The sequence below is a fragment of the Mustelus asterias genome, chromosome 10, assembly GCF_964213995.1.
Source record: "Mustelus asterias chromosome 10, sMusAst1.hap1.1, whole genome shotgun sequence".
NCBI lineage: Eukaryota > Metazoa > Chordata > Chondrichthyes > Carcharhiniformes > Triakidae > Mustelus > Mustelus asterias.
The window spans coordinates 68,420,650-68,433,324 of NC_135810.1; the positions used below are offsets into that span (position 1 = coordinate 68,420,650).

Sequence of the window (12,675 nt, forward strand, 5' to 3'; positions counted from 1 at the left end):
TTAATGCTTCAACGTTTCCAATTAATTTTGAATGTGATATTATATAAAAATTGAATGTCACAAAAAGATGATGGTACCATCAGTAGCAAGGAACTCCATAATTCAACATTTGAACTAGCTTAGTTCTGTGAACAACTAAACTACAATTTCTTTAACGCACCCATTTATTACCCAATTACTTTCAAAGATGCGGTTAATTTTCCTTTGAATTTCTCTCCCTTAAAATTGAGTTTAGAATTCCATCCAAAAGGCAAACAAGTGTTGGACATCCCTTTGATCTTTTGCATATTTTCTCCTTGTCATGAAGGCATGGCATGAAATCAGCCATAACCCAATAGGCCGATTAGCCTTGTGTTGGCATGAGTTACAACCACATGGAGCATCATTGCCATCACCAATCTTGCCCCCATCCAAAATTCACATTTTCCAACATGTTCTGGGTGTTTTTCCTATTTAGTGGAAAAATGAACAGTAACTGGAGGATAACTACCCATGGCCACCGTATCAGCATTGGCCAGAGGTCAAATCTGGAACCTTAACTGCTCTTGATTTCCATCAAGTTCTGAAGGATTATGGTCCACTACCAGAAGTAGAAGGCCATGATGTGAAGAATGGAACGCCAGTAGACACTCAATTGTGTATTAATTCAGCTCTGCACACAGTTCCCTTCTACACAAAATAAAAAAGATGTCTAATTATTTGAACTTGTAAAAAAAATGCAGCTTGACATTAAAATGTTTAATCAATTTTGATAAGCATGCCATCATAATACTTCACTGAAAGATGACCACCTGCAACACAAATACAGAAAGTACACGACATCCAGCCCAAGGATTAGGCAGAGTACTCTGCAAAATAACCTTATAGCTTCTATGCACCAAAAGATTCTCCATAAAGATTATACACCAGGATTACACAACTTGCATATGTAAATTTTGATTAGCTGCAAAATATTGCAAATATCCAAAAAGTCAACATATGCTTCATTAATTGGGTGATTTATAAAATGATCAGTGCACATTTATCTGTACATTTCGAAGGTACAGTGGGCTAGATAATCGTCATGTAATAGCAACTGAACATTGCTAATTAAACACATTTGGATCTGTTGGAATCAAAAAAGTGGTAGTTGAATATTTCAGTTGTGAATTTACTGCACTGTTCTCTGGACAACGGAGAGGTACATCAATGCACATCAGCCTACAGATTCACAAATTCAGGGACCAGTTGTGTAACTGCATAGATGAGCTTTCAATTTGTTGGCTGTCAAGTGAATTTTGGAAGTTGACCATCTGATGCTGACCTCAGTCCAAAATAGTATTGCTTATTGAATACTTGACATTGGAGAGGGGCTGCAGGATAATAATGCAGGTTAACAGTCCAGAACCATATTTTTTGACATCTTGCATTTTTCAGTCTTGTTTACAAAAGGTAATGTTGGTGATGATGCTCCAGGCTAGCCATGGAACCAGAATTTCAATTTACAATCTCTTTACACAAAAAGCACATTCGCCACAAAATACTCCATTTAATATCTTCTCCACTGCAGACCATGGCTTTCTTGAAGACAGCATGTGGCATTGCAAATGTGGAGTGGACACAGGCTGTGACAACAGACCAATGGGATTCTGTAGCATAATGGAAATTGCTTTTTTAACCATGCACATGAGCAACTTCCAACATCTTTTCTAATCCCATCTGCTTCTCAGAATTTAAATTACTCCCAGTAGTTATGATTACAAATTAAGTTCATTTTATATGGTGTCTAGAAATAGATGTGTACCCTTAAGGCTCAACCATGCAATTTGAACACCATAATGACCACATCTTGGGTTGTAAATATAAAACATGCAGTAATATGATGCAATTGTAGCAAATATTTACTAAGCATGCTGAAGGTCCCTACAACTAGTTTAACACTGCTCCTGGAAATCAGAGTCCATTCAGGCCAAGTCCAATTTCAGCTTTGAAAGGTTTATTGTAGAACTTGCATTGATGAGGCTATTGTGGTGTTGACTGTTAGTGAACAAAATGCAAAATTACCTTCTGTTCAAGTCAAGAGTCTAGTTGCAATTCAGCGGGCTGAAAAAATTGGCATTATCTGTTTAAAACATCATGCAACCAGTCACATGTAACTTTCCCGACCAAATTTACTTTGGAATGGTTGGTCTCTGAAGTAGAGATCAAAGAGGCATGACTGGTTGCAAATACAATGCATCTCGAAGATGTTTAGAACTAGCAAGCACCCAACATAACCTTCACCAATTCTCTCCTTGGTAAATTTCAAAGAGGCCCTTACTTATGGAAATACTTAAAAAATATAATTCCTAAACAGGCAATGCCTGGTTAATAAAACTGATGTTTCACTGATTCCTTTATACGCTGAAATCTTATAATCGAAAATAATTGTCACCACATCCAGGAAGCGCATACATTTAAGGTGAGACGACACCAGATAATGCCCGAAATGTGAATCAGGCACCATTGCAGTTTGGCATTTGCAAACAACGTCCCATTTAATGCATGAATTTATGTATCATCACGGTCAGATTCCAAAATCTTGGCCATTCTGGTATAAGCTGCAAGCGATCCACAATAAGAATCTGTTTAGTCAACAGAAAGCTTTTATTTTGAATTTATTCATTCTTGGGATGAGGGCACTGCGGGCTAGACCAGCATCTGTTGCCCATCAATAATTGCCCTCAAGAAGGTGGAAGTGAGCCACCTTCTTAAACCACTACAATCCATGTGGGCTAGATACACCCAGTGCTGTTAGAAAGGGGAATGCCAATTTCAGCAATTGTTTACTGTCCTTTCATCTCCAAGAATGCTGGAACTATAGAAGTTCAAGATTACAGCAGTCAGTTGAGGCATTAGCTCCAGTTTATGAAGAGTCAAACGGGAGAAGAAATCCAAGTGCATGTAGAGCAGGAATATGTATATGTCCAAAAAGAATTGGGGATGGGCTGTCTTATACCTCCTGCACCAATAGGATTGTGTTTATTCAGAGGAGACTGACAATATTTTTCTCGATTGATAGAAGCGGAAATGTTGTTCATTAACATTAAAATGAAGGTAGCAAATTTATTTATGTTAATATATTGAGGAATACAGATTTTATTTAGGGTTCTACACTAAGAATGCCATGTGGTTTACCTTTTGAGTTGGATCCTAGTCTAATGATATACTGAAGGAACTACTGAAGTGTACTATTTATGCAGGCTATTTTCTTAGTGACAAGATGATCAAAAAACAGGAATATCACAAATATCTATTCCACGAATTAGAATTAACTGAAAATGTAAGTGAAATTTGCACACAAGCTATAGGCACCATAGAATAGCGATTGGTAAAATTAACTTTAGGGAGTTGATCAATTGCTTTCATTTTCAACACTAAACCAGGAATGAAAGTTGGATCACTAAGGAAAAAACTAATGTCAAGATCATTAAGCCATTGCCAGGTGAAAAAGGCCACTGGTGTAAATTCATATCACCAGGACCAGAAATATCACATCAGTGAAGGAGTTTGCAACAGCACGAGCACCAGTTGCAGCACCCAACTTGGACCAGCAACCTTTGCTTAAAAATCAAGAACACTTGCAACACATCAACAAAACTGAACACTTGTGGGTCAAGGTATCATAATAAAATTATAAAAATCAGCTCATTCGTTCTGGGTTTTGCCCAATGCCAAATGTGCTTCGTGCAAAAATGAAATTGACTGAACCCAAGTTCATTTCGCTCAACTGTTTGAGATAGGTAGTCCTAGTGCTGGACTTGCACTACAAATGTTTACCGGTGCAAATCTGCTGTACCGAAGCACCATTAATGGCAACTTGCTCCAAGAAGCAATCAAGAATGTTTGATCTTGTTCAAAACCATTGCTTCAACAGCTGCAAATTCACACAGGGATTCCAAATTTATGACAGCTACCACTCCAAATTTACTCAATCATAAATCATAATTGCTTCAAGAAAGTGAAGATTGTTTTGTTAAGAAATAAAAACTTTCAAGTGAGTGGAAATAAAAATGGTAGCTAAAATGCCCAATTTTGCACAACCTATGAAACAAATTCAAATTGAACTGGAACAAGTGAATCTGAAAAATTCTAAGTGTTAAAAGTACACTTCCTTCTATCCTGGCTTCCATATGCTTCAAGTTAGTCAGAGGAGGCTAATATTGCAGGAAATATATGGCAAAACTGAACTCAGCAGGATTTTGAGGGAGGGTTCTATATTTTGCTGATTTTTACGGTGTCAAAAGAATGAATTTATCTAGAATGCTCGGAACCGGAAACAAAACCCATGCGAAAATATGATAAAAGCCGATTATCAGTTCAGAAATTGAATCCATGCTGTGACTTTTCAAATCCATAGAATTGTGTCATCCTTCTTTCCTAAAATATATACAAGCCCTCATCACCCCATAAGCATTCAGTTTTGTGGTAAATTTGCTCTTGAAAGAAAATCAATGAAACGCTATAATGAAAACTTTGTAGTCTGTGAAAGAAATAAGACAAAAGAACGTATTTCATTTTCTTTATTAACATTTTTTTTCAAAGAACCAGTTAAACAGTGTACCACCATTGAGAGCACGTTAAATAAACGCATTCGTTATTTTAAAGAAAAAACTTAAACTCGCTCCGGCCCAGTTACAAAGTCAAACCCCCAACTATATTATTGTTTATATTCAATTAATCTCAATTTACGTTAGGAATATATTCAAACTAAAAGGTAAGCAAGAAAATGTGAGCTACTTAACTAACGACGAATAGAACGGATCGCAAAAGATTTAAAATGGGGCAGCAATTTGCATTAGTCTCTCCGAGGACTACATAATTTAAACTACATAAGTGTAAGTGAAGACTAGAAATAACCCGATTTAAACACGCGAGCCTTAAGAGGGTTAGTAAACTAAGTGATTAGAACGCCCAACATGGCGTCTCTTGTGGTCTGGGTGTGGGTGCAGTTTTTCTCGCACAATGTCGGATCCCAACTGCAACAAGCCGCTGGGCAGTGAGAGGGAGGGAGGACGGAGTAGCTCCGGGGCGGGGATTCAGAAACCTCACTACGCCGCAAACACCACGCCAGGGCTCCGCTCCACACCTAAAATCTAAAAACGGCCCTCGGCTAACATCTCTCCGGGAGATTTAGTAAAAAAAATTATTTTAAAAAAGTACAGCAGTCAGGCTTTTTATATCATGACGATATCAGGGAAGTGGCCAACGTGTTGGGTCGGCCGGCCGGCGCCTGATCGGTTGTGAGGAAGCTCGGCCTTTGTGCGCCAGCCCAGGGCCTCGCCGCCATCTTGATTTAACATTATAACACCGACACAGAGGGTGTGGAGGGGAAGGGGGACAGAGACTTGGCGGATCACTGAGCCCACCATCAAACAAAGACTTGATTTTTTTTTTTAAAAACTCCGAATTCTTTTCAATTTTTTTTTTAAAAAATAAAACAAAAAAAACTGATTTTAAAAACCTTGGTAATTTGTGCTTCGATTAACTTGACGATTTCCGGCGAGTACTTCAGGTTCTCTTCAGCCAGGATGGTTAGATTGTTGATGTGGGGTTTGCTGTTGAAAGTCAGGTCTTCGAGCGACGACTGGTACTCTTTACAGGCATCCGCCTTTGCCGTGTCTTCCGCCATCGTTGTTTTTTTTAATTTTAAACCTGCGTTCGCTGACAGCTCTTAACTAGCGAAAGGACGGTTTTTTTCCCCCGATTACAAGTATTTACGCTCTAAATTTACACATGGTGTGGAAGTCCTTCCTCAAAAAACAACAAGAGACAACACTAAACTACCCTCAACAGCTCAACACCTCTGTCCTCTCTCCGCTCCCGATACAAAATGGCGGCCGCAGCAAGTTAAACTATTCATGAGCCGTCACAATGGAGGGTGATCACATCCGAGAACCCCATTGGCTACCATCCTGCCCCGCATCCTATTTGTTGCCTCGACGGCATTCAGCGCGAGCATTGTGACGAACCACGAAAGTACGACAGCTGATTGGTACCGCCTACTGTCCTTCAGCTCACCGCCGGATTCCTCGCTCGTTGATTGGCCGGCTAGCGGTTGGTGGGTTGGAGCGCATGCTGAGATTGGGGGCTGCCGTTGACGTAATCGGGACACGTGGATTCCCGGCACGGCCGGATGTGGACATGTGACAGGCCCCTGGAGTTTCACACGGTGGCTGCCGGGGGAGGAGTGGTGATAGGGATGTTGTTTGTTGCTCACAACGATTATGGAAGACATTTTGTAATCCCACTCGATGTATTTCAACACCGTATCGATTAGACTTCATAAAAAACAATGACTTTTTTAAATCATCACGACATACGTTATTTTGAATTCGTTTTATTTTAAGATCTATTTTCCCTTTCCCTTCCTTTACTGAAAATGCCCCCCAAAGGAAGCTATTGATGTAATACAAACATGGCAACCATTACTGGAAATTCCCAGATGACACAGTGTGAGTTTACTGGATAAAATACAGTCACCACTAATGATGTACCAGTATTTTTCCTACTTCGTACTTTAAAATATAAACATTGATGGCATGTTTTGAGATTTCTTAACTTTACCATGGAAGATATTGGAAACGTATTTACATTTAACGTTTGTATTTAAAACAGGATATTAACATAATTGTTTTATTTTAACCAAAGATTGTGCTTAAAAATACAAACATAGCATCTCACAACCTCTGTGTTTACTTACATTGTTGGGATGTTTTCCATGGTACAAGCATATTATAAATGAAATTTGTTCCATTGTGAGGCACCTGGTGCTACTGAGTTTCCTGCAAATGATCAGATTTGCAGTAAAATGCCACCGGATATATATACCTCCTTGAATGTTTTTAAGGCAAGGATAGATACATTTTTGAACAGTAAAGGAATTAAAGGTTATGGTGAGTGGGTGGGTAAGTGGAGCTGAGTCCACAAAAAGACCAGCTGTGATCTTATTGAATGGCGAAGCAGGCTCAAAGGGCCTACTCCTACTCCTGCTCTTAGTTCTTATGTTCTTATATGTAATCTATTAATAAGTGATAGGGAACAAAGAAGGTACTTTGGTGTTTATCAGGAACAACATAATGGCATAATACTTGAAAACAGGACCACAACATTCAGGTAAAACTGCAAAACCAACCTTGATGGACAGGCCACGGTGTTTGCATGACTGAAAACCATTTTACCCGCCGGGTCCTGCTCTCTAAGGCCAACCTTCCAGAAAGGACAAATTCAAAGATATTCAAAAACTCTCTTTTAAGTGCAGCAGCTTTGGCATAATGCCTGGGAGGACCACCAGGTACCAATCACTCTGAATGGAGACATCTTGACCATGAAACTGCATCATGCTTTAATATCCAACACCTTATTGATGAGGCAAAGCAATGGTAGGGAAAGAAAGATAAGTAATCCAGTTTAGATCACAAGGAGATACTATTGTCACACCCCTTGGTTATATAATTGTGTAAGTATTAATTGGGGAGTGTGACCCTACTCCAGCAGATAAAGGTAATGAAAACCATTTACCTAAGTGACTTTTTATTCATTTGTGGGACATGGACGTCACTGGCTGGTCAGCATTTAATGCTCATCCCTAGTTACCTTTGAAACTGAGTGGCTTTCTGTGCCATTTCAGAGGGCAGTTGAAAGTCAACCACATTGCTATGGCTCTGGAGTCACACATAGGCTAGACCAGGTAAGCACAACAGATTTATTTCCCTAAAGGACATTAGTAAACCAGATGGGTTTTTCCAAAAAATCAACAATGTTTTCATGGTCATCAGTAGATTCTTAATTCCAGATATTTTGTATTGAATTCAAATTCCACCATCTGCCATGGTCGGATTTGAACCCGAGTCCCCAGAACATTAGCTGAATTTCTGGATTAATAGTCCAGCGATAATACTACTAGGCCATCACTTTCCCTAAAATGAAGACTAATCTTGGAATAGCAAAACACAGGAGACCATTCAGCACATCAAGTCTGCTGACTCTTTCAAAGAACAAACTGGTTCATCCCACTATATTTGCCCCTTTCCCATAACCCTACAATTTATTCCTCCCAAGTATTTATCGAATTACCTTTTGAATACTACTATTGATTTCACATCCACCATACTATCAGCCAATGCATTGCAAATTTTAATCACTCATTGTGTAAAAGTTTTTTCTCATTTTCCTCTTCTTCTGCAAGTCATTTTAAGTCAGTGTCCTTGGTTACTGACTGTTCAGACATTCAAAAATTTCTCCTCATTTACTCTATATGAATCCTGAACAAATTAAAACACCTCTATCAAACTCCGTGTTAGATTTTTCTGTTCTAAGGAGAACATCCAGTTTCTCCAGTCTACCAATGTAACTTTAATCTCTTGTCCTTTGAACCAGTATAGTAAATCTCTTCTGTACCCTCTCCAAAGCCTTCACATCTTTCCTAAAATATGGTTGCCAGAATTGCGCACAATATGTGAAATATCTGACCACTTGAGCTTGCTCAGCCATTCAATAAGATCATGGCTGAACTTTATATCAACTGTATGTTCCTGTCCATTTTTCTTGATTCCCCTAGTGCTGAAAAATCTATCGATATCAGTCTTGAATATACCCATCAACTAAGCATCCACAACTCTTCGCAGTCGATAATTATAAAGATTCACAATGTTTAGTAAAGACATTTCTCATCTTAGTCCTAAATAACCAAGACCTTACCCTGAGACTTTGATTGCTGGCTCAGGGAAAACCTCCACTCAGCAGTTATCCTGTTTTTCCCCTGAGAATTTTACATGCTTCAATGAGATCACCTCTAATTCTTCTAAACTTTGGAAAATATAGGCACATATTGCTCAATCTCTGCTCACAGGACAGCTCTTTCATCCCATGAGCCAATCCAGTTAACCCTTTTGCAACCAGTCTGAGCCAAGTATATCCTTCTTTTGATAAGGAAATCAAAAGTGGGCACAGCACTCCAGGTGTGGTCACATCAAAGTCCATGTATAATTGCAGCTAGGTTTCCTTAATATTACATTCCAACCTTGCAACAAAGGCTAATATGCTGTCTGGTTTTCTCATTGCTCTATCTGTATATTGACTTCCTATGATTTGTATACTAAGGACCCAAAATCCCTCTGAATATCAGCATTTATTGGTCTCTCAGTTTTTTAGTAATATTCTGCTTTTCCATTCTTCCTACTAGAGTGGATGGCTTCACATTTTCCCTTTTTAGAGTCAATCTAGCACCTTCTTGCTAGCTGGGGTCGAGTTAATGTTTAGCAGAAATTCCACATTTTTGTACTCTGTGCCTCGACAGTATTTATAAAGCCCAGGATCCCATGTATTTTACAAATTGCTTTATTACCCTGTCCTGCCATCTTCAACGATTCCTGCACAAACACCACAGGGCTCTTCATTTCTGCACTTTTTAAAATGCCACTAAACCCAAGAAAGAATTTACAGTGGACTAAATTTGTAACCCATAGTTAAAAAAGGAATATGTTATGTTTAATAGGTAAATTGCTGATGCAAACAACCTCAATGCAGCGTATGCATACAATGGGAGTCGTTTTAACTTCTTGTGGAAACAAAATTGGGAGAATTGGACTAACAGGCAATTGGTCCAATATTGGCTCATTTCCACTACTGCCAAAATTTAAAATGATCCCCTTTCATCTTTGCTGGTGATTTTAATACTTTTAACCTTTTGTTTAGAACTGGGACAAACAACGTAACATCAAACCAGTTATTAAAATAAACTGACAGTCAAATAAAACTAAAGTTTGTGAGATTCCCACAAATCAGCAGGTTACATGTCATAAAATCACAAGTTGGATAAACATTAGGCAACCCCAGACATGACAGCTATTTGTAAGATAGTTCATTGTGAATCAGTGTTCTGAATATCTTCCACATTATTATATTATGTACCATTATAAGATCATCTTTCATTCATTTCCTTCTAAGATTATGTTTTGTTTTCAATCTTTCCTCATAATTCAGTTCTTTGTCACGAAAAATCAGTGTCTTGGCTGCCCCCTGATTGCCTACAAGGCTTGATATTTGTCTTGCCTTTAAGTGACTCTGACAGTGCCACCAACTTCATCCATCAGCATGAGTCAAGTTCAGTAGGTTTATATTGCTGTAAAGAAAGACACGTTGCTGAAGCTTGTTGTCTTGCACTCATTGGGACAAATGTAAGAATGTCAAATTTAAAACAATCACAATAATTTATACTATAGGAAAAAAAGGATGCCGATTGGTAGGCAAGTTGACTCTGATTGGCTGAGACATTGGCATGGAGAAAACAAAAGAGATCCATAGGCTCCCCAAGCTTCTGGAGAAAATATTCTTCTTGCAGAGAGCAGATCCCTCCTAGTTAATATAAATAAGCTACATTATGAACTCAATTGATTATCTTAAATTGGTCGTTAATGTAGCTATTAGCACACCCAGGATTGTTCAGCAAGTGTTGCTCAATTGTGGAATCAGATCTAACAGTATTCTAACATTTTGAAGCACATGCTGGTTGATCATAGTCTGTACTTTGCTTATCACAAACAACTGAAGAACACGAAGAAAGTGCACCTCAAAACTATCCAGCAGAACAAAGATGATCCTGGTCAGACCATTGCTCACTGTGTATTGTGCAAATTCTCAAATAGTTCATAGGCCACCACTTTCAGACCTGAAAAGCGCCTGGTCTATCTCAAGTTACCTGGGAAAGACAAAGTATCTAAAATTTCGAACAAATGGTCAAGGAAGCCATTTCACACTCCTCCTATTCTGTGGCTATGTGAGTGCTATTTTCTGCTGACGGATGTTGTCATCAGTCCAAAAAGATGTTCTGCTGACCACACAACTGAACAATGTCAGTACAATGAAACCGTAGAGAGTTGAGGTACTGGAGAGGCAGAGCATTGTGTCATTTTTGAATTACCTGGGAGTTTTGGGAACCTATTGTTCCCCACTGTATTCTCCATGACAATGTCTCAGGCAATCAGAATCAACTTGCCAACCAATTAGCACCCTTGTTCACCTGTAGCATAAATTGTGATTGTTTGAAATTTGGCATTCTCGTGCTTGTCCTGATAATTGCAAGACCCAAAGCTTCAGCAAATCTCTCTTTTCAGCAAATTTCAAATTCTGTGCATCCAAGCGAACTGTTCAGGAGACTTATTTTTAAAGGACACTCAACCTTCATGTAGCAAATTCATGTTTTTAATTTGCAGATAAATATGAATTTACGAAAGGATTCCCATTCTTAATAAACGCATTACCTCTGATGTTGAAGCAATGGGACATGCTGAAAGTGCAGTGGATATGAGTTTATTGTAACTGAAGCTACAGGTACAGAATATTTCTATCATTTATTTAAGAACAGAAGAATACAAAAATGCATTTTCACATTGTGGATCTTGAAATTTATAGAAAGAAGATGAGTGCATTGAAGACACATGCCACCTGGAAATATTATTTCTTGATACTTTTATTCCCTTTTTAGCATTTTGAAGCCAAAGATCATTTGTATTTGAAGAATTGCAGGTGTTTTAAATATTAAAATAAAATAAAACAATTGTTAAAAGTTATAATTGTCTCGTTGGTATCAACAGTATAGAGCATAATAACGTAAAATGCTGCTGGTATTAATATAGGATATATTTAATTTCTTATGGGTAACTCATAATAGTAACACAAGCAGATTCCAGCTGCCCAGCAACGTGACTGACTCTTAACAACTCTCTAAAATGGCCTAGCAATCAAGTTCAGATTCACCACTGCCTTCTGAAAGGCAATTAGGAATGGGCAATAAATACTGGCTTTACCATCAACAGCCACATTCTTTGAATTAATGAAACAATGACGGTAATATTCAAAATAGTAAACTCTAATTTTGCAGCATAGAGGTCATTAATTCAAAAGAAAGGTTGAGTTATATTTCTATTAACACGGGGTTGAACTGAGCCAATGCTAGAGTTATGCTCCCCATGTTAAAGGCATCTTAATTCTATTTTAAGGTTAAGGATACACAGGGCATTGATTGATTAAACGATATATCTAAAGAGTATAAACAGAGATTAAGCTCCTTGTTAGTATATTGGTTATTGTCCCTGCCAGCCATGCGGGAGACTGGGGTTCATTGACCGGGTGAAGTTGCTGTCTAAATAATTACTGGTGGAAAAAAGTGACATGTTTTATCACCTTAATTTAGTTTGGTAATTTGCCCATTTGTTTTGCCCAAAAAAGAGTATAAAGAGAGACTGGTGTCCCTTTAAGGTTCTGGTCATTCATTAATTTGTTTTCAGTTTACAGAAAAGAGTACAAAGAGATTTCTACAGACATTGGGTGTTGTTTAGGGAGGAGGTAAATATATATAACATCGCATTCTGTAAGTAAATCTAGTATTAAGTAAAGGATTGGTGTCTGGTTTCTGAATTCACCATTTGGCTTCAGAATGAATTAATACTCTCAACATCAGCTCATGCATGATGTTTCATATGAAGAAGCTCTGTAAATTCACGCATTGTAAATTTGAAGTGTTCACAGGGGTGGCTGTACCTAATTTTGTTGAATCCAAATCTTGAAGTTCTGGAATTAATATGCTTTAATTCAAAATTTGTTCTATTGCCCATGTTTGTTCATGGTGACTCTCACATCATTAACCTTGACAAATCT

General features: G+C 38.2%; 2 protein-coding genes across 4 annotated transcripts in view; one reads left to right on the forward strand and one right to left on the reverse strand.

The window, feature by feature from the left end:
• Window positions 1-5,864, reverse strand: part of pcf11 (PCF11 cleavage and polyadenylation factor subunit) — a 41,614-nt gene extending 35,750 nt beyond the window's left edge. For 2 of the 3 annotated variants that reach the window (XM_078221885.1, XM_078221883.1), the window contains exon 1: window positions 5,483-5,864. In XM_078221885.1, the coding sequence (XP_078078011.1) occupies window positions 5,483-5,650 (168 nt within the window). In that variant the 5' untranslated portion in view covers window positions 5,651-5,864. Of the gene's footprint in view, window positions 1-490; window positions 623-5,482 lie in introns of those variants that run through there. The other variant, XM_078221884.1, reaches the window with a different exon arrangement.
• Window positions 5,865-6,185: 321 nt separating this feature from the next.
• The window catches only part of rab30 (RAB30, member RAS oncogene family), a 144,871-nt gene continuing 138,381 nt past the window's right edge, over window positions 6,186-12,675 (forward strand). Inside the window, exons 1-2 of the mRNA XM_078221894.1 lie at window positions 6,186-6,473; window positions 11,232-11,349. The gene's annotated coding sequence lies outside the window, so the exon portion shown is untranslated. The remainder of the gene's footprint in view (window positions 6,474-11,231; window positions 11,350-12,675) is intronic.